Below are 21,770 nucleotides of genomic sequence, written 5' to 3'. Positions count from 1 at the left end.
AAAATCCGACTTTCCCAAGGAAATTCTTCAGTGAGGCTGATTACACGGAACTGAGCATTCACATTTTTTGCGACGCCTCTTCTAGAGCGTTTGGAGCGGTTGCTTATTTTAGATACTCTAATAGTTACGGGGAGATTAAAACTTCCTTCATAATGGCCAAGGGTAGAGTTGCACCTTTGGAAACTTTATCTTTGCCAAGATGTGAGCTAATGGGAGCTCTTATAGGTGCTCGATTAGCGAAATATTTGAAAGGCATTTTTCCGAACTTAACCGAAAAACTGTATTGTTGAAGCGATTCAACAATAGTACTACACTGGCTAAGAAGATCTCCAAATGAGTGGAAGCCCTTTATTAGCAATCGCGTAGCAGAAATTCAGGCAATTTGCAGTCCAAATCAGTTTTTCTACTGCGATTCAAGAAATAATTCAGCAGATATGTTAACAAGAGGAGAACAAGCTGAAACAATGGCTTCTGATCCACTGTGGCGAAATGGACCTAGTTGGCTTACCGAATCCGAAGAGTTATGGCCAAAGAAAATAGCAAAGTTCAACGAGGGAGAAATGTCCATTGAAAGCAGAAAATCGCGAAACGTCCTACAAATTTCCGCTAATAGTGAACCCAAGCAATCTGATAGTTCACTATTTGATTTAGATGAATTCGGCACTTTGAAGAAAGTGTATCGTATTACCGCATGGATAATGAGATTCATCAATAACTGCAAACCAAAATCTGAGAAGTTGTGTGGACCAATTGCAGCAGAAGAAATTATGACTGCCGAAATATTTTGGAGTAAAACCACGCAAATGGAACACTTCAAAAAGGAAATTGAAACCCTATCCGATGGAAAGAATATCGACAAAAATTCCAGCCTATATTTGTTGCATCCTGAAATTGATGAGAATGGTCTTCTGCGTTTAAACGAGCAGATATTGAGTTGAAAAAAGTATTTAAATGCTTTGGTCATCCTTCTGTTCAAGATTTATTTTCACATTACAATATAAATTGGAAATATATTGTAGAAAGAGGTGCATGGTGGGGAGGATTCTGGGAGAGAATGGTAAGAACAATTAAAACAAGCTTAAGAAAAATTGTTGGGCGCTCATCGCTCTCTCTCAATGAACTTGAAACGGTGTTTATTGAGATTGAAGCAATAATTAATTCTCGACCCATTACTTACGTATATGATGATCCCTCAGAACCCTCTCCCCTCACTCCTGCACATTTTTTAATAGGTAAGCGATTGTTATCCCTCCCTCCAACGAGAATTTCAAAGGATGATTTATTAGGATCTAGAAAATCCACAGTTAAAAAATTTAAACATCAGCAAAATGTGTTAAATCATTTTTGGAATCGCTGGCGAAAAAATTATCTATTAATGTTAAGATCTGCTCATGTGTGTCAGCAAAGTTCAAAAAATAAGGAATTTAAGCCTAATGATGTTGTTTTAATCGAAGATGATCGTTTCCCAAGAAATATGTGGTCTTTAGGGAAAATTACTGAAATTTTTCATGGCAGGGATAACAAAGTGCGCTCTTGTTCGATCAAAACTAAGACAGGAATTATCAGAAGACCTGTTCAACTAATTTACAACTTAGAGCTCACTTGAGCAAATAGACTGTTAAGTTTGTGCACAAAATTTGAAAATTTTAGTAAGCATATTAAAATTTTTTGTTTAAATGTATTTGAAACTGTATTGTGTTAATAATTGTTGTTTATATTTTGACAAGGTAGTCATAGAAGAAATGTTATGTTTGTCATATCATGTAGAAGGAAACAGATGTCCTATCTGGTAAGTTTGTAAACTCTAAGTAGAGTTTAGGTGGGGAGTGTTGCGATTTGCCGTAAGAGGGCGTGTTCCTCACCTATTTAAGCAAGTTGTCTTGTATCTTTTGGCTTATGTTATGTTATGTTGTGCTTATGTTAGTGTGATGTTATGTTACATCAGTTGAAGGGAGCCGCCAGCCCTCATAATACTGGCAAGAACGAGCACTGCCTCGTTATCTTCATTCTCTTTTAAGTTTTAAATAAAAGTTAGTTTTAAATTAGTGTTGATTTTGAACCACCGATAAAGCTACACAAGTCAAATTTTATATCCTTAAAGGGGCTAACGGCCCTAGAAATTGAAGAAAAAATAGAAAAAAAAAACTAGCACTAAGACTTATTCACTTTACTAATAGACACTGCTAGCCACTAGGGAAGGACTCTACATATTTTGTTGCCAGGGGGACCCGAAATGTATGGATCCTGGCCTGCTCTTTTTAGCACAATTTCCGTGTTGCCACAACATATTGCAACTGAAAGGAAAGACATTGAACTTTTCTACTGACACCTATTTTCATTGAACAGAGTACAAAAAGCTATCTCAAATAATACAACAAATGAAAAACAAGTTCGGAGAATACAGAGCAGCATTAAGCTTTATGCTGCTGTTTAGCTAGCAAAATGCTGTTCTGTCATCAAAGCATTAAAAACATTCTTAGAAAGCTATGAAAAAAAAATAATAATAAATAAATAAATAAATAATAAAATAAAATAATTTGCTGAAGAAAGTTTTAAAAAATAAACAAAGTGGTCAACTTACAAAGGGTTTTTTACAATTCTCCTAACCAAATTTGGCGAACATTAGTGGTCAAGATAGAGAGGTGGTCAAGTTACAGAGGTTTTCCTTCATTATATGAGATAGGACTAATTCCGTTCCTGACAAAAGCGGTCAACATAGACAGGTGGTCAACTTACAAGGGTGGTCAACTTTACAGGTTTTACTGTATTTGAACAAAAAGTCTGTCATTATTGTCCGAAGAAGATAACGTTCTTTGAAGGCTTTTCAGCGAAAAAAAAAAAAGAAAATTAAAAATTTCGTATCGTGGCACTCTTCTTCCAAACGAGCGATGAATAGTGATTTATCGGATCAATCGGATAGAGTGATATATCGATTAGTGATAGATCTGGTAATATTCTAGACGCCGAGGTGGCTGGCCTCAATTCACCTTGAGGCATGTTGGAACATTTTTTGCTTTATGATCTGTGACTTTGGTGAATTAAAGATACTGGTTCAGAGCTGAAACATTTTTGTAAAATTATGTCAAAAAATAATAATGGTTAATGTAACAGTCGACAAGCTGATCCCCAACATGTCCTATGATGGGGCGTGTTGGAAAAGTGTATGAGGCACGTTGGAGCTAAAGCTCTAGACTAGGAATTCTTAAAAATAGCCACTGGCTACCAGAGTCACAAAAAATGGTAGCCACTTTTAACTTTTGGCAGTCTTTTTTACTTCCTTTTACAAAAAAGAAAGTATTGTATTCGCGAAAAAAATTTCACTCAAAAATCGGCCTTAATTTACATTTTGCTCACCCCCGAATGAATGTTGAGTTTTTTTTTTTCGACCCGACCACACGTGATGCCTAGGAACGTAGAGACACCCGAAATATCCATTTTGACGACCCCCGAGTTAATTACAACGAATTTTCTCGTGACCTCCGTATGTACGTATGTATGTGCGTATGTATCTCGCATAACTCAAAAACGGTATGTCCTAGAAAGTTGAAATTTGGTACGTAGATTCCTAGTGGGGTCTCGTTGTGCACCTTCCCTTTTGGTTGCATTCGGATGGTCCTAAGGGGGTCTTTTGCCCCTTTTTGGTGGGAAATCATTCTTAATTTCGATGCAAACTAAAGTGGTGTTATAATTTGTCGGACACTTGGCGATATATCGCCAGTCTTTTGGTCGCCAAGTTTTGTCGCCAACTTGGCGACAACTTTAACAATTTTTGAATTTTTTAAATTTTGTTTCAATTTCTCCACTGTTGGTGATATTTAGAGAGTAAACAATTGAATCACATTAAAAGTGCCAATAATGGGGAAATGACATTGAATTGGAGTAAAATGAAGTCATGTGATGCACACATCAGCTCGTTTTTAATATAGTCAGCGCAAAAAATGAAAACCTTTATTTTACATGGATCTCTCTATGACACATATACGTGATCTCTCTCCTGCATTTTTGTTTCGCATTTTTTATAGAAGGTGAAATCTAATTCTCATTTCTTGGCTTTCAAAATATTTAATTTCCTTATCATCGCTGATATTGCCGATAAGCTTTTATTTGTGAGATACCTTAAAGACAACTCTGTTACATTATCATCTTATTCGTCTGAACTCTCAGTGTTCTTTCTACCAAATGAACTAAAATGGCATCAGACAAGTGAGAAGCAAGTGATGTAAAGGACACTTGTCTTTTTTGCACATTAAAATGCACGCCCACGTTAAGGCTGTCTGGTTGTCTCATTTGAAGGATTGCTTTGCGATCACCCCCGCGTAAAATGGATCTCTGCGTTCGAGGAGGCGGGGCAAAGTGCCTTCTCGTGAAAAACGGACAATACATAATCATTTATCTGCGAAAAAGTCGAGTTTTGAGCTGACTCAGGGTCATTTGTGAGAAATATTTGATCTACTTCTGATTTAAAAAATCGGCTGATTCTTGCCGAATTTGAAAATTTCCACAGAACATCAGCAAAATGACTCAATTACTGAAATTTCAAATCGCAGTATAACTCTGTGATTGGACCACTTATGTTTATAAATGATCCTATACCATCGTGCTTCCAATATTTTTTCCAACCTTTTTATACATTACTTGTGAGGAAACGTGATGAGAGTGGGCCATCCAAAGTCGGAGCTTAGACTCAGGGGCGTGCACAGAAGGGAGGGGAGATGGGACACCTGTTGGCCCGGGCCCGAGTCTAAAGGAGGCGCAAATTTTTTTTAAATAAGGGGTGAAAGATCATAACAGACATTTGTGACGGGCCTCAAAATTTCTGTGCACGCCCCTGCTTAGACTGTAATGAATGTTTTAGGTTTCGTACTTGGGTTTATCAATAGATCAATTTCAAACAAATCTAAGAAGGTTCTTCAGCCTTTATATAGGAGTTTAGTTAAGACCTCATTTGGAGCATGCTGTTCAATTTTGGTCGCCTCATCTGAGGAAAGATATTTCTGTATTGGAAAGGGTTCAAAGAAGGGTAACTAGACTAGTAAGCGACTTTCAAATTTAAATTATGATACCAAGACTCTTAATAGGCTTACTATGTATAGCCAGGAGCAAAGGAGAGCCAGAGGGGACAGGATTCAGTTGTTTAAATTTATCAAAATGAAAGATGTTAACGGGTTAAGTTTTTGCACAGAAAGCAGGGCGAGGGGTCATTGGTTTAAGCTATTCAAATCTCAGGCTAACCTGGAAATCAGGAAAATCTACTACTTTAGTAGGGTCGTGGGCACTTGGAACAGCTTACCGAAAGAGGCGGTCATGAGCAAGGGGGTGGGTAGGGTAGCTTTAAGAGGGCCATTGATCTTCACTGGGGATTGTAAGTTGACCAGGACTAGCCTAGCTGGGCCCAGAGCGTGGGTGGTCATTCCAAGCTCGTCAGCTTGCGAGATCGAGATTCTCGCTAAAGTGATTGGTTGTAACGTAGAAAGGTCGCAAAGTAGCATTCTAATCTACTCGAACTTAGCTTGCGGTTAGGTTCGAGTAGATTAGAATACTACTTTGCGACATTTCTACGTCACACCCGATCACGTGAGCGAGAATCTCGATCTCGCAAGCTGACGAGCTTGGAATGACCGCTCTGATGAAGGTCGTCACATTTGTATTTGTATTTGTACCTGGGAAATCGTGGTGTTGTGTCCTCGTAGAACCTCTCCCCTTGGGGTCTGTAATTGGGAGGCCTGTTCGGGTAATCCCTACCCCTGAAACGCTGGTGTGCCACGCTCTCTTCCACGTCGTCCTGGAATGTCCTGGACTGGTGCTGCCCTCTCTGGTGACGGTTCGGTTGGCTCTGGAGGAATGTCTCGAAGGCCCTGTGGGCACCCCGAACATCCGGCTGCGACAGCACCGTTGGCAGGAAGAACAAAAAAGCCTGAATTCGAGAAAAATACTTCAAGTTATTATTTTTGGTTTAATCACGATCGAGAGAGACTGAAAGAAAAACAATTAATTTTTTTAAAGCGAGGGAAGCATTTCATTGATTTATAATTTGATACCAGGATAACTAATTTCTTGTTGAGTTAGATAATATCGCTCAGTTCATTTTCAGAAATGAAATGAGGCCTTTTTACGCATATATTTGAAAAAGAAGTACGATGATGTATCATAATCGCTCCTTGTTGAAGGAAAAATCTATATTAAAATTGTATGTTCCCTAATCTCTATATACAAATCTCCAAAACTCTTGAGATAGATTTACTTCTTCAGATTAAAAAAAAATAACTTGAATTCTGAAATTTTGAATTCAAATTATGTTTTTCGCAATCACGGGTTGCGACAGGGCCCTATTCATTGGGGGCTATTGTTTCTACAAACAGCTCCTGTCCCCCTTCTTCCTGGGCGGTTACGTATGTATAGTTGTGTGCAGGCTTGTGTGTGTGCGTAGACCTGTGTGTATGCACGTAGGCTTGTGTGTATGTGTGTAAAGGCATGTGTGTGTGAGCGTGTGTATGTGTGCGTGTGCGTGTGTGTGTGTGTGTGTGTGTGTTCGCGCGTGTGTGTGTGTAGGACATGGACGCCATCGACGAGGAGAAACGGATTCCAGGAGGCAGTGCTCAGAGCAGCGCCTGCAGAGGCCGTTGGGCCGTTAAGTATTGTCAGTAGAATATAATCAAGGAATTTAGCTATATATTAATGGAGGGTTGCGTCTTATTTATTCGGAACTTTTAGATCTGCCGTTAACTTTATTTAAGAAACATTATTTTGACGGGAAATTTTACAGTATTTTTTTTTTCTGTTACTTTGTTGAACACGCGTCACTTGACCTAACTTTTATTCTCGAGGTAAACCGTACGAAGCCGCGCAACGTAGCTAGTACCTAAACCCAATAAAGAAGCTGAATATATCTTTACACTGGTAGATAACGTTATTGTTATACAAAAGTGCAGTGATGAAACATGTAGCGATTCAGAAAACTTTTCGCTGATATGAGTGTTTTTCACTGGAAACAAGTTGGAAACTCGGGAAATCCCGGAACGCTACCCGTAGTACCTCAGTGAAGTTTTGGAGCTTTCTTAGTGTACAGCCAAAATATTGCTTTAGCACGCACTCTAGTTATATTGTAGCTCCGTGGTTTCCATCATGTTCGACCCCTTTTAAAATTAGTACTTTTCCTTGCTTTTAGTACTTTTTCTTTGCAAAAATGAAAAAAAAAAATTCTTCTCCATCCTATCTTTATCTTTATCTTTACTAATAAAAAAGCTGAAAGTCTCTCTGTCCGGAGGATATCTGGATGTCTGTAGGATGTCTGGATCTCTGTGACGCGCATAACGCCTAGCCCTAGAGCGTTCGGCCGATTTTCATGAAATTTGACACAAAGTTAGTTTGTAGCAGGGGTGTGTGCACCTCGACGTGATTTTTCGAAAATTCGGTGTGGTTCTTTTTCTATTCCAATTTTAAGAACAAAATTATCATAAGATGGACCAGTAAATTACGAAATTATCATAACGTGCAGTCGTAACATGGGCACAAGCCAATTGGCGAGAAAATTCACCATACATTATTTGTAAATATACAGGCGAACCAAAAGACCTTTTAATTTTTCTATTACGGGCAAAGCCGTGCGGGTACCACTAGTAGTGAATAAGTTATTAAAAATGTCAAACTTTAATAACTCTAATCTGCACTGAAATCGGTTTCTATGTTGAAAATATCTGAGCCCCCCGCCCCCCCCCCCCCTAAAATTTTGCATGTGGGCGTCCATGCTTCAGCGAGAAGTGATACTGAAAGTAAACAAAGCAATGAGACGTTTGGTCCCGAAGGGGAGGGGGGGGGGTTGAAAAATCTCTACATACCCTTACTTTGGGGGGGGAGGGAGGTTACGCCCATTCTTATGTAATAATTTTCAAGTCGATATTTTATATTAGAAATAGCGCTATCAAGTGGTTTGGCAGGAATCACATTTCGTTTACTGCTGGAAGGTAAAAATCACACCAGGATGAGCTGTTTTTTACTTGCTTTTCAAAGAATGAATAGTGTAAAATTTTATAAAAGAATTGCACTATGTATGGCAAGTCTTTTTTTTTTCTATTAGTATCACATCATAATCACTATCACAAAAAATATTTGTCGAAAAAACATCAAGTCTAGATTCCTTTTACTAAATAGTTGTTTTTCCAAAACTTACTAAAAAATATTCAGTAATAATGAAGTTAATAACCATTCCAGTGATGTAAGATTCCTTATTTTATTATTTTGAAAAACGGAATGGAATCTTACGTAAGATAGGGGGGGGGAGGGTTAAAAATCTTACTTAACCTGACATGGGGGAGGGGGTCGAAAATTCCCAAAATCATCCTTACGTAATTAATGAATGGCCCCTAAGCGATTTGGCTAATGCTTTTTAAAAATTTTTAGCCAAGTGTGAGCAAAAATGGAGCAAATGGTTAACATTAGTCAAACTTGGCAACACTGTTTCCAACGAGTAATTCGTGAAAGTAACAGATGTTGGCGCTAATCAGCAACTCTCTTTGCTCACGTTCGCTATCACTTCTCCCCGAATGTAATATAGCAGTACTTATTCGAGGCGGAAAACAAAAATCTGGCAATACTTTACCACACTAAGCATTTTACAAGCAGTTAAAAGTGACAGAAATTGAGATTTTTTTTCTTTTATTATTTTCTTTTTATTTTTTTATTTTATTTATTTATTTAGTTTTTTCATTACATTCATGTAAATATTTTTATTTCTATATATATAAATATAAAATTATTTTCTTCTGTATATATCAAAATTGAATGTTACCCAGGTGAGATTTTGTAAATTTTTACATACATCATCCCATAATTTATTAAATTTAACACCGTTGAATATGAACAAAGGGATGGCATATTCAGGAGTGCCCATCCTCCCAAGTTCAATGGCGCAAATCCCCCCTCCCCCCCAAAAAAAACTCCCAACCCTTATTCTCTTTTTTTTTTCTAGCTCTCTTTTTCATTTTCTCTTTTTTCATAAATATTTTTAATTATTTTTTTTTAAATATTATTTATTTATTTATTTATTTTTAACTATTATTGCTATTATTTTATTAGAAAAGTTCTGTGCTACGCCAATGACACACACACACGAACTAAATAAATAACTGAAATAAAATATAAACCGAATAAAATAGAATGAATTACAGTCGCACCTCCATATATCGAAGCTGCAAATTGCCAGAAAAAAATTCGAAATATGGAAATTTCGATACATAGAAACGATCTTATTTTATCCTAAAAATCTCCTAAAACATTAAAATTAAAGTCAATTTTCGTGTATGAAACTAGGAATGATATTCAATAGACAATAGGGATAACTGATTTTACTGTATTACTTATTGGAACTAAGATTTGAAATAAACTTGCGGGAATTTAGGAACTCCAGAACAGAACAACGCCCTATCTACACACCCCTCAACCCCATATTCCTTATGAGTTTCGTAGCAACCTTTAGTGAACATAATGTTCTCCCCTAACCTTCATTTTTCATGAGACGAATAGTCTAAAGTGGAAAAAAAAATCTACAAATGTCTCGAAAAAAATTTCGATATATAGAGGTTTTTTCGAAATATATAAACAATTTTCTATGTAATGAGCATAGAAATTTGCTGCATAGAAAATTTCGATATGTGGAAGTTCGATATATGGAGGTTCGACTGTACTTAAATTTTTAATAAATCCATAAATAAATTTAAATAAATCAATAAACGCATTTAAAAAATCCCCCCAAAATTTTGATGGCGCAACTTGCACCATAATCCCCCTCCCCCCCCCCCCTCTGTGGGCACCCCTGGGCAATTAAATAAAAAATAATACCTTACCACGATCCAAGTCTTGGGCACGACATAATGTGTCATAATCAATCAGAAAAAGGGTCCTTTCTCGGCGAGAAGATTCACTTAAACTGGGGTCTTGTTCTCAAAGACGAACACTTTTATGGAACGTGCACCTACCCGGATGTCGAGATCCAAACGACCGTCGCGAAGGTGGGGTCCTTTCACGATGGGAATTGTCAACGATTGACCGTGAACGTGATTCCGTTTTCACGGTTCGGAGTATTCGGGGCGTGTGTTGTTGTGCGATGCTCACATGGGCTTTCTCCTCAAACGGTGTTTCCGGCAGATATGACGTGATCTTCCCGGACTTTAAGGATGTTCGATTTCGGAAAGCTTAACTTGAGAAAAATTATGTTGAAAGAAATGGAAATTTTTACACTTTGGAAAACGCAACGAAGTGGATAGAAAACTACAGTCGACGTTCGTTATAACAACCCCTGTTGTCCAAATAAAATCCATCGCTATAATGGGAGGTCGTTATAACGTACGGCATGTTATTAAGTCATTTTTTAAAATGCACGAATAATTGACCACAGTTGTGCTTCGTTTTAAAAGAGAATAAAGTTTCTCCTCAAAGGATTATTTCCGGCAGAAGGGATAGGTGACGTGATCTTCCCGGACTTGAAAGATGTTGGATTTCGGAAAGTTTAATTACAGTACCTCAAAACTGATGAAACGATCAAAAAAAAAAATTTATTGCTTATTTCAAAACTAAAAACTATACTGAACACAGGGGAAAAGTTTCATTGCTTTAGTTCAAATATTTAAAAAGTTATGAGTGATTTTAGGCCATGCTCGCTATGTGTTCTTATGCAAAAGAAAAATTTTAAATTGCTTTTTATCGATGATGTTTTTTTTTTTTTTTTTTGTGTGTGTGTGTGTGTGTGTGTGTGTTTTCATGTCATTAGAATCCCTAAGGAGTTTTTTCTATCAAAGATACAGCTTTAAAGTAATACTTCTTGCAATTGGGATAACATATTTGACAAAACTGTGCATTGGATAAGCATTTTATAAATTACTCAAATGTTTAGAGCATGTTAAACCTTTAAAAACCAAATTTTTTTGAAAAAAATTACGATTTTTTACGTAATTGTTCACAGAAAATTTAATAGTAAACACAAAAGCAAATGAATGCACAGATTGATTTTAGTGATCGTTTAGCAAAAAACTTTTTTTTAATAAGTGCAAAAATAAAAAAGCCTAAAAATATAAAAATTACTTAAATTTTAAAAAAGTGTTTGAAAGGTACTGTAATCCCTTTAACTTGAGAAAAATTACGCTGAAAGAAATGGAAACTTACACTTTGGAAAACACAACGAAGTGGATAGAAGATTACACTCGACGTTCGTTATAACGACCCCTGTTGTCCAAACAAAATCGGTCGCTATAAGGGGAGGTCGTTATAACGTACGGCATGTTATTAAGTCAGTTTTTAAAATGCACGAATAATTGATCATAGTTGTGCTTCGTTTTAAAAGCGATTAAAGAAACAAGATAAAATAATAATTTAATAATAAAAAAAAAACCTGTGACCCACTTCCACCAATCAACTCTAATTTGAATTCTGAAACTATGAATTCAAATTATGTTTTTCGCAGTCACGAGTTGCAACAAGACACTACTTATTAGAGTTATTGTTTCTAGAAACGTGCACCCCCCCCCCCAGCATATCCCTCCTCCTGGGAGGCTACGTGTGTATAGTTGAGTGTGTATGTAGGCTTTTGTGTGTGCACGTAGGCGTGTGTATGTGTGTAAAGGCGTGTGCGAGTGTGTATGCGTATTAGCATGAGTGTGTAGGAGATGGACGTCGCTGCCCAGCAGAAATGGATTCCAGGGGACAGTGCTCAGGACCAGAGCAGCCGTGCCGCCGCCCCGCCGGTGGGCGGTGGTGCTGCAGACGCCCCTTCCAAGCTGGAAAAGGAACACACAACATCAAGGATGGTCAAGTGAAAACAATAAGCAACCGTGATTGCTCAATAAAAAAAATTTTCTGTTCGTTTCTTTTTCTTTTTAAAAAATTTATGCTGCAGTTGTAGAAGCTTTCTGCTTTTTTAATTTTTTCAAAAAAATATAATTCGTAATGTTTACTATTTGGGTTTGGTTTTCCTCATTTTTTTTTACCCCATACCAACAAATAGCTATTTTCAAAGGTAAGATTTTACCTTTAGAAACATAAAATGTTTCAATATTAGTTTTCGTATAGTTAACCCTGATGATAACACAAAAATTGAAACTTAGTTTTAGACGTTATATTGGAATGAACGGTTCAGTTCGGACGCTCTAATGGACGGCAAAATAAGATTGCATCCACGGATTAGGGAAATGGTACTTAATGTATCGGTCGCTATAGGAAGGGTTGCAGTAAATAAGAGGTCGTTCTATACCAGGGGTGATTGTGAGTTCATCAAAAAATACCTGAAAGTTTCAAAGCGAGAACAGGGGGGGGGGGAATCTTTGGCCCCTATTACTTAAGCGCACCTTTGCCATAGTATTAAATAGTTCTGAGTCAAAATATTGTGTGTACATTTGATTAAATTTTTAATGTGGTTACAAAGTTGCTTTTGAGCTGGTGTTATAGAAATTATTTTGACATTTGTCCACCTTAAAGGATAGGTGTCCATCTTAAGGCTCTTGCAGGTATATTTGATGAATATTATGTAATTAAAGGGAGATAAAAGCATAACAAAAAAAAACATAATTTCGGACATAAAAATACCGGAAATTCGGTAAAATACCGAAACACAATCAACCCTGACTATATAGAGTTGATTGTATTAGTCATTATGTAAAATCAGTTTTTTTTTCTTGGTGTGGAGGGGGGGGGAGCAGCCAAGAAGATTGTTTATTGATCTCTCTTCACTTTTGATGGCGCGGAGTCAGGAGTCAACTATAGCCTTTGAGATGGATCAAACCAACCACCCATGACTAAGAATCAAGTAATCCTCACAGTCACAGGCCTCTTTTCCGTTTAGTTAAATATCTAATGCGCAAAAAGAGCATAACCTTGGTTTTTGTGTTAATATTTATCGACAACTAGCTTTTACCCGCGACTTCGCTCACGTTGATGTAGTTATTTTTTTTTCATTCGATTCAAGTTATTGGTCAACACCAGGGTTGCCAGACGTCTCAGATTTCAAGGGACAGTCCCGTATTTTGAAAAATATTCCCGCGTCCCGGCGAACTTCCATACGGGACGGCTAAAGTCCCGCATTCTAGCTTATTACAATATTTTACAAAACGAGGCATTATTTTAAGTGGAAAAAATTAAGTAAAGCAAAAAAAAATGTGAAAAAAAAAAAGAGCAAAAAGAAAATCATGTGGCAGCAAACGCAAAAATTATTTTCGTTTCAATTTGGTTTTTGTTTTGGCATGAGCGGCAGACCAATGATTACTTCCTCTTTGATCATTGACTAATGTTGGAATTGCCCCTGCGCATGGCAATCGCATTGAAAACGATTTTTATACTTTGATCGGCGACATTTTGTAAAGTTTAATGCTTTGATACAATTGAATTCCTAAGATTTGTCATGAAGAAACGTTCTACGTAGACAAGCACCCCTTAAAAATGCACCATATCCAGTAATTGCCCTCAACCTTGAAAAATCCCCCCCCCCCCCCTTTCACTCCTAGAAGCCTGTGCCGTATTCACAGTGATTAAATCTGGCAACCCTGGTTAACACAGGCAGAGGTCAAATAGTTACCAAAAAAAAAAAGGTCTGACCCCAGTTTCGTCGACATTTAAAATTCTCCCCCCCCCTCTTTTAATAAACTATAAGGTGTGATTAAAACTGAAAATCGGGGGGGGGGGGAGCAAATGAAATATCGGCGAAACTAGGAAGACACCCAAAAAACCACACAATATAAATCACGAAAACGTTTAGGAGTTGTGAAGAAGTAGTTTTGGGTAATTCTCAAAAACTCCAATTCGAGCGAGGTCAACTATTTTCAAATAAAGTCAAACATTTCTCTTACAATCCCGATCTTCGTCAAATGATGTCCAGCGCTGCACCGGCTAACTAAATTATTGTATAATAGGGTGGGCCGAAAACAGGAAATTTTTGCTAAGCAACTTCCAATAGCAAAAAAAAGTTGTGTAATACCATCCTAAACATGGAAAAAATAATAGAAAAAATTAATATTTATGTCTTCAGATCGCGCATTAGCAGTTGAGTTTGAAAAAAAGGTAAAAAATGGTCAGTTTTCAAATATTTTTTATAAAAATCCAAGTGTTCCAAAATTTTTGTTTTAATCCTATTTAAATGCTTCTTTTTAATGTATATCTTTGAAAATATTTACATTCCTTTGCAGTTTTTCGTTCGCGCATAAGCAGCAAAGTTACGAAAAATCAACCAAAAATCGACGTTTTTAATTTGTTTCGTATATTGATTGCAGCATTTCTTCTTTTAGATCCCAGTTATATTTACTTTTTACTTCCTTTTACAAAAAAGAAAGTATTGTATTCGCGAAAAAAAAATTCACTCTAAAATAAGCCTTAATTTCCATTTTGCTAGCAGTTCCCTGCAAATCTGCGTCAAGTTTAGAGGTTTTCACCCATTAAAATTCGCTTGGGATAACCATAAGAAAATTAAATGTCAAGTTACCGGGGTGGTCGAGTTACCAAAGTTTCACTGTAGTTTAAATTTTTTAAGCATTAATTTGTAGCGATAAAGGCAAGGTACGGCACGCACTGCCGAATATAGCTCATAAAAACAAAAAAGAGAAGGGTATGCTCGACCTTATCAGGTCACGTCCTAGTGTAAATTTAGAGACAAGCTAAAACAGAGACAAAGGAAACTTCAAAAGACAAAGTAAAAACACTTCTTGATGCCGAAAAACAAATTTAATAAAATTTCCTTATTGTGCAGTCTGATCGAAAATTGAATATTTGTGCAGCCATTAAAAAGGTATTATTTTGATAAAATTTCACAATTCAGTTCAAAGGTGTAAGAATAATTCCGTTGTCATATTTCCGATAGTTTTTGGTTGAAAAAGTACTGCCGTGGAATATGGAAGATTCTCATTCGGTTAGAACTAGAGTCAGCCGTCGATGTCGCCATTGAAATGATCTGAATAAATTCAGGGAATTCAGTCCCCACGAAAGCACTCAAATTCTTTTCTTGCAAGCCAAACGGTCCATAAGACGCAGTCTAGGAAAGAATAGAAAACCAATTTGGAATATTTGCTGTAGAAATTTGGCTCTAATTGCAGAAGCAGGCTCTTGTTGCAGAACTGTCAATGTTTCTTCTCCACGTTTGTTCTATACGGAGAATGTTTTTCAAATGGATGAGTCTTGTTTCATAATAATTACACTTTCGGTTAAGGTAAAGTTGAGGACAGAAATATTAATATAATGTTTTATGAATGTTTTCTTTACTTTTTATGAAGTTGAAGTTCTGAATGCCTCGAAGTCTGGATGTCTGTGACGCGCATAGCGCCTAGTCCGTTCGACAGATTTTCATGAAATTTGGCACAAAATTAGCTTGTAGCATGGAAGTGTGAACCTCGGAGCGATTTTTTCAAAAATTCGATTTTGTTCTTTTTCTATGATTTTATTTTTACCACCATTGGTGGATTTCATTCCTCTGCCCCGAGCAAATTACCATAACATGGACGAATGAATTGACGTAGCATATTGGAGAGAAAGTCATCATCCATTACTTGTAAATATACAGGCGAACCAAATGACCTTTTATTTTTCTACTCCGGGCAATGCCGTGCAGGTACTGCTAGTATATTATAGAGAAATATTGTTTTATGCTAGGCTTTTAAAAGTTTGCGTCAGTCTTGTCGATTACTTAAACTTCTGTAGTTTTCATCGGTGACGGCAACAGAATTACTTTTCGTAGAATGTTCTGCAGATGAGTCAGACTTATTTTCAGTAAGCTGAATCTTTAGGTATTTTAAAATCTTCGAAAGATTTCTTTTTCGTCTTCCTTTGCAAATAATTCCGGCGCCAACTTGTGCAGCAGTTCTATTCCAGTTAAAAAAAGAAAGAAAAAAAAAAAACTACTAGAAAAAATTTATTGTTTGCCGATATTGTGTAGGTAAGAAGATTTTTTTTTTTTAATTATTTAGTAGGTGGGTGCAAGAACAACAAAATTTCAATTTTTGAGAGACTAAAGCGCGGAAAAGTTGCTATCGGTGAAGACTGTAAAAGCAAATTTTATTTGTTGAAAATGGATAATATCTTCCAATCACGCAACGAGCCTGAAAATTCGAAAAAAAAATGTAGATTTTTTTAAGTTTGAAAATACTCATTTTATTACATATGTATTTATTACATATGGGGGCTATTACATATTATTTATTTATGTATCGATTATGTGCTAATTTTTGACGTACGTAGTAGTACGTCAGTATTATACGTTAGTATTATACTAACGTAAATATGGTTATTAAAAAAAATAACACAAATGTGTGTTAAAAAAATTACAAAAATTGATTTTTAAAAAAAATTTAATTCTACAGGTTTTCGAATTTTCAGGCTCGTTGCGTGATTGGAAGACATTGTCTATTTTCAATAAAAAGGCATTGTTTTGAAGTCTTCACCGATAGCAACTTTTCCGCGCGATAGCGTCGTTAAAAGAAAAATTTTGTTTTTTTTCTCCGCTCTATTGAATATTTGAATAAATGGGTAGAATAATATAAAATAGAAAAACTAAGTTAAAAATATCAGTGTTGCCTTAAAACTCAAAAAAAAAAAAAAAAAAAAAAAAAAATCAAAGCATATTTATAGTTATATTATTTTTTATTGAAAGAAAATTGTAGTTTTAAAAAAAAGGTTTTCTGCAGCAATAAAATTAAAAAAAAAAAGTTTTATTTTGTAATGTGAGGTGAATAGAAGTGCTGCACAAGTTGGCGTGAATTTTTGCAAAAAAAAAAAGATGAGAAAATGGTGTAAAGTTTGTAGTTTGGTTTTTAGCTGGAATTAATTACTATTGTTCGTCACAGGAAAAATATTCTTCTTCTGAGCTGTCTGGGCTATTGCCTCTGGCTATTTGGCTCGCTTCCTCGGTAAAGTCTATTAAGTCAGCTTTAAGTTCTTTGATGGTGTTGCGGCCCTTTTCTGTGGCTTCTGCAATCGATTTAAACCAAAAATCGTCTATTTCTTTAAAGTTTTCCGGATGGTCAGGTGTGCTATAAATATAAATGCAAGAATTAGCCTATTTTATCTTAACTTAAGTTTGAATTTGACACTTAAGTACGCTTGCATATCGGTATAAATGGTCATCAAAATTCTGCTTACACCACAAAAGGGTATTATAAACTATATTTGCTAAAAAAAAGAAAATAATTAAATAAAAGATATCCGTTCGTTTATATACACGTTGGCTATAACCACAGCGCGGCAAAATAATAATAATTATAACAATAATAATAATAAATAGATAAATAAGTAAAACAGTCAAAGTAATTTTTTTTAATATTAAACTTCAACAAATTATTTCAAAAATGGTCAGATCCTATGTTTTTAAGCATGTTTTTTTCCGAAAAACAAATACTTTTAAACTTTTGGAAACGACCCCATTGTTCTCACAAAAGAGAAAGTTGCTGAGATGGTTAAGTTTAGCTGCTTTTAAACTGTTTCAAGCTGTCAAGTTACCCTAAATCTGATTCCTCCAAATATCCCCCATCTGATGACCCAAACTCCTTTTTCTTTTTCCTCAATAAATTGGTGAGTTGAATAAAATGCTTACGCTTCTTCGGTTTGGGTTTGTTTATCCAGAGCTTTTGTCAATTCTATGTCTGTTTCATTTTCCATTGCATCATTCAGTTGTTTACCCTTCTCATTACTCATTTCACTATCCATCTCATCATCCATTTCCCTCCTCACTTCAACACTCTCTCTCTCAATATCTCCATCATTTCCTTTAGCCTGTCTCCATATCTTTGATGCATAATATCCTGCGAGGGCTCCCAGGCCAAATCCAGCGGCGAAAAAAGCGATCTCTGATGTCTTCATTCTGAAAACAGACATGTTAATTCGATTCAATGTCGGCAGAGCTAAAAAAAAACTTTGGAACCGTAATTAAAATCCATGCACTGAAAGATAGTTTAATGTATCAAGAAAAATCAAATTTATTAAAATTTGTCAGAGCTATTCTCTATTGGTATATATTATCATAATTTTTTAAGGTAAAGGTAAAAATTCCTAAAAGTCAAAATTCATTTTTAAAAAAGTATGCATTTAGAAAATATAACTGTAAACTGTAGCTGGTAATTCTATCACTGTAAAGTGCAGATAATCTTTCCAGTCCGGGACAGAGGTAGATCCAAAAAATAAAATTAGAAAACTCGTCGAATGTAATGTTTTAAAACTGTATAATACTCAGACGTGACTGTAAAAGTAAATTAACTTACCTTAGTAAAAATGTGCCAAAAATTAATTAAGAGGTCTTAAATTAGCTTTGAAAAAATTCTTGGTTATTTCAAGGATGCTTCAGGTTTGGTATTTGTGCGTGAAAGAAGGTTCAACAGTGTTTTGCATCAGTATGTCAACAATGGATTTTTAATTGTTACTCATAACTGAAATATTTTGTTTTAAAACAATGTATCTATTGTAACAAAGAGCACGCTTGCTGGTTGTTCGTTAGGTGTATCCTTTGTTTCGCCAACACGAAATACCCCTCCCCTGTTTTTCAATATTAATCATACTTTTTGATGTATTAAACGGGGGGGGGAGGATGTTTGAAATGTCGGCGAGACAGGGGACGAACTGTTTATTTTATTTCATTTTTAAAGAATTTCGGTTAATTTATTGATTGATTGATGTCGTGTTCGCGAATCAAAAGGTTGAGGTTGAATTGCGCCATGGGAAGTAGTGACCGTCTTTTGCCAACTGCAGGATGTTGTTGCTGGTATAGATCCGCTCTCGGGGCCGATGGGGACTCCAGGGCTGCGAAGCGAAACAAATATGTCCAGGACAATCAAAATGCGGGGATTGGTCAGCACGCTGTCAGTACAGCTGCTGCAGTTTCAATAAGTCCTAGTGTCATCAGGGTTTATTGCCATTCCTTAATGAGGTCCTGTGTTGTTGCAGACCAAATCGATGAAGCCGTTGACCCTTATGAAATCTGACACTAGCAGTGCACTGTCGAATATGTCGTTCCAGTCCAATCCCAGGCAGCTCAAGATATGCTGTGGTGATGCCTGGTCTTGTTGGCATTTAGGACAGATGGGGAACCTCTTGGCGCTTCCAGAGAAAGTGAGACTTTTCAGATGTCCACTGGCGAGGTGAGACAGAAGGGTGTTTGTCTGCCTGTCACAGGGAAGGGCAAGAGATTGTCCTGGCCTTTTGCCTTTGTACCAAGTGTGAGATGGAGGTATTAACCATTTTTCTTTATTATTGGGTTTTTGCTTGGAGAACAGTTCTAGATAGGTGAGCTCCGAGGTGAAAGGTGTTGGATGGACAAGACTCTCTGTGGCAAGAGTATCCTGTGTTCTTAATATAACTACTTCCTTATGACACCACAAACGAAGAAAAGTGCGGCTCAAGTCATGAAGAGAATTTCTCATCATTATCTATAGCTTTCAATCATAACTTTGAGTGTTGAAGCATGCATTTTTTTCTTATTGGGAAAGTTTGGTACGAAATGAATAGAATCGCACTTTTCTTCGTTTGTGGTGTCATTTTCTTGGAATTTTCGAAAACTACAGGCATTCTTTAATTGTCCTTTCTGACCCAGAAAAGTTATTTTGTCCTTTTGAGTGCATTATGAAAAGTTGTTGATACTTTTTAAAAAATTCTGTTATTTTATTCTTTTTAGTGTTAATGTATTTCAGAAATAGAATAATTTCACCATCACGAAACTTCCCCTTATTTTTTCATATAAACGCTCGGTACTAAAAGGGAAAAAAACCTATATTGGGCATTTCACAGTATTTGGTTGTTACGGACTCTACACTCCATAAGGATATTTTAGCCTCCTACTTGCAAATAGGGCAAATACCTCCTTAGTGAAAATCGTAAAATTAAACTTCTTGTAAATGATTAGTCCTACATGTACTTATGTCATAGCATTGAAAAACGTTTAAATTTATGTTGAATTTCTAAAGATATAGGAAAATACGTAGCATGTTACGGACTCTACACTCAAAAGACATGGAATTTTTTGCTGAAACTATCTTCAAATTAACTGTGAAAGTAATAACTATTCTTACCTAATGAAGGTTTTCTACTGTCTCAGTTTATCTATAATACATTTAAGCACCAAAATAATTTTTAAAAAGGTAAAAAATATTTTTAACGGAATTATTTACTAAAGAGCTGCACGTTTATGAACATGTTACGGACTCTACATATTTGTCACGTTTGAATATTGTTTGAATTATTGTTTATAGAGTCTAAACAGCAACAATACTGTCTCATTGTTCAATAGTTTCAATGATAGAATCAACTGTTATGGCTATTTCTTCATCATATATGAGACGGGTGCACGCCTGGGGGGGGGGGGGGTCATACTGCAGGACTGTATCATATAAGTTTTTTCAGGGGGTGTTTTGAGAGGCTTTTTTTTTCATTTTTGGGAAGAGGTTCTTGATATTGCGGGGGACAAAGGGGGGGGTGATCTGTGGGATATTTAGGGGAGGTGCATCCAAGCTCTAGGGGGTGGGGGGTACCAGATTGAAGGTGGCCTCCTGTTGGAATAGACTAAGTGATATGTTGAATTCTTCAGTCTTAAATTTGTTATTTGAAATAATAGATTTTGATTCAAATTTTACTAGCAATTTAACTTTTACAGTAGAACCTTGATTATCTGAAGCGATCAATGCCGGACCGTCTTTGGTAAATCGAAATTTCTAGATAAACTTTAAGGGGGACGGGATATGTTAGGGAAAAGATGTTTTTAAGCCAAAACTTTGAAAATTGCATTTTTATAACTTAAATTTTCTGTTAATTTAATTAAAAAATGCAACATTTTTTGCTTAAAAAATCAGATATTTTCGTAAGCAACAAAATTTTGTTAATTTCCTGTTTAAATAATTTCGTTTAATTAATTAGATGTATGATCAGTCATGTATGGCACAAAAGATCTGTTTTTTTTTATTGGCCTTAATATTAATGTGATAAATAACATACCTTCTTTTGTTCCTTTATGTTGTCGTAAAAGTCTTTTTTTTTTTTTTTTTTTTTTTTGTACGATATAATACTGGGAATTTTTCAAATGTCACACTGAAAATATATTGAAATTCGAGACCACCAAATCAATCAACACCCCATAAGCTAATAGGGGAAATTATGGCTTGTTAGACTGGCCTTGATAATTTTAATATCTTTTTTTTTTTTTAATTTACGACCAATGAAAAGTAGCTCCTATAGTTCTGTAATTCCTATAATGAAATCATAAGATACAGTTATTTTGAATAAATTTCAGAAACTGTCATTTTGGCAGAGCTATTTTTGATTGATTAACTTTCATAACTACCAACTTTATTTTTGAAAGTGGTTTTCATGAAGAATAAAGCAATAAATTGAATTCTTGTCCTAAAAAAAATTCTTTTAGTTCTTAAGAATTAGCAGTTTATTTTTTGTTGAAAAGAAAAAAATCAGGACAACTCTTTTTAGGCCAAGAACCTGGGGTATGTTGGTTCACTTTTAGAAAACCCAGAAAAACTTTTAGGACATTCAAAAAAGCAATACTCCAGTATTAGCAATAGTGAAGTTGCTAAAAACACAAATTGTGACTGATTCTTGATAAAATGTCACAGTAGCTGTTAGTCAATTTTAATTATATTGATGTTTAAGGGGGTCCGGGACACATTTTGAAATTTTTTTTATTATATACTTTAGAGTTTTGAAATTTTTTGCACTGATTCACCATTTATTTAATAAGCAAAATCATAATATAAATATGAAAAAAAGAAAAAAATTTATTTAAATTTAATTAGTTTTTTTTATAAAAATGGGGTTGCTTT

At 35.6% G+C, this 21,770-nt stretch overlaps 1 protein-coding gene across 1 annotated transcript in view; it reads right to left on the bottom strand.

Annotated features, from left to right (window-relative positions):
• LOC129221074 (uncharacterized) overlaps nt 1-17,817 on the bottom strand; it is a 28,313-nt gene extending 10,496 nt beyond the window's left edge. The window contains exon 1 of the mRNA XM_054855511.1: nt 17,552-17,817. Within this exon, the coding sequence (XP_054711486.1) occupies nt 17,552-17,817 (266 nt within the window). The remainder of the gene's footprint in view (nt 1-17,551) is intronic.
• Between the last annotated feature and the right edge of the window lie 3,953 nt (nt 17,818-21,770).

This window comes from Uloborus diversus, chromosome 4 (assembly GCF_026930045.1).
Source record: "Uloborus diversus isolate 005 chromosome 4, Udiv.v.3.1, whole genome shotgun sequence".
In the NCBI taxonomy this organism is placed as follows: domain Eukaryota; kingdom Metazoa; phylum Arthropoda; class Arachnida; order Araneae; family Uloboridae; genus Uloborus; species Uloborus diversus.
Note: the sequence above shows the minus strand (reverse complement) of the source record. Positions and strands in the feature narration are given on the sequence as shown.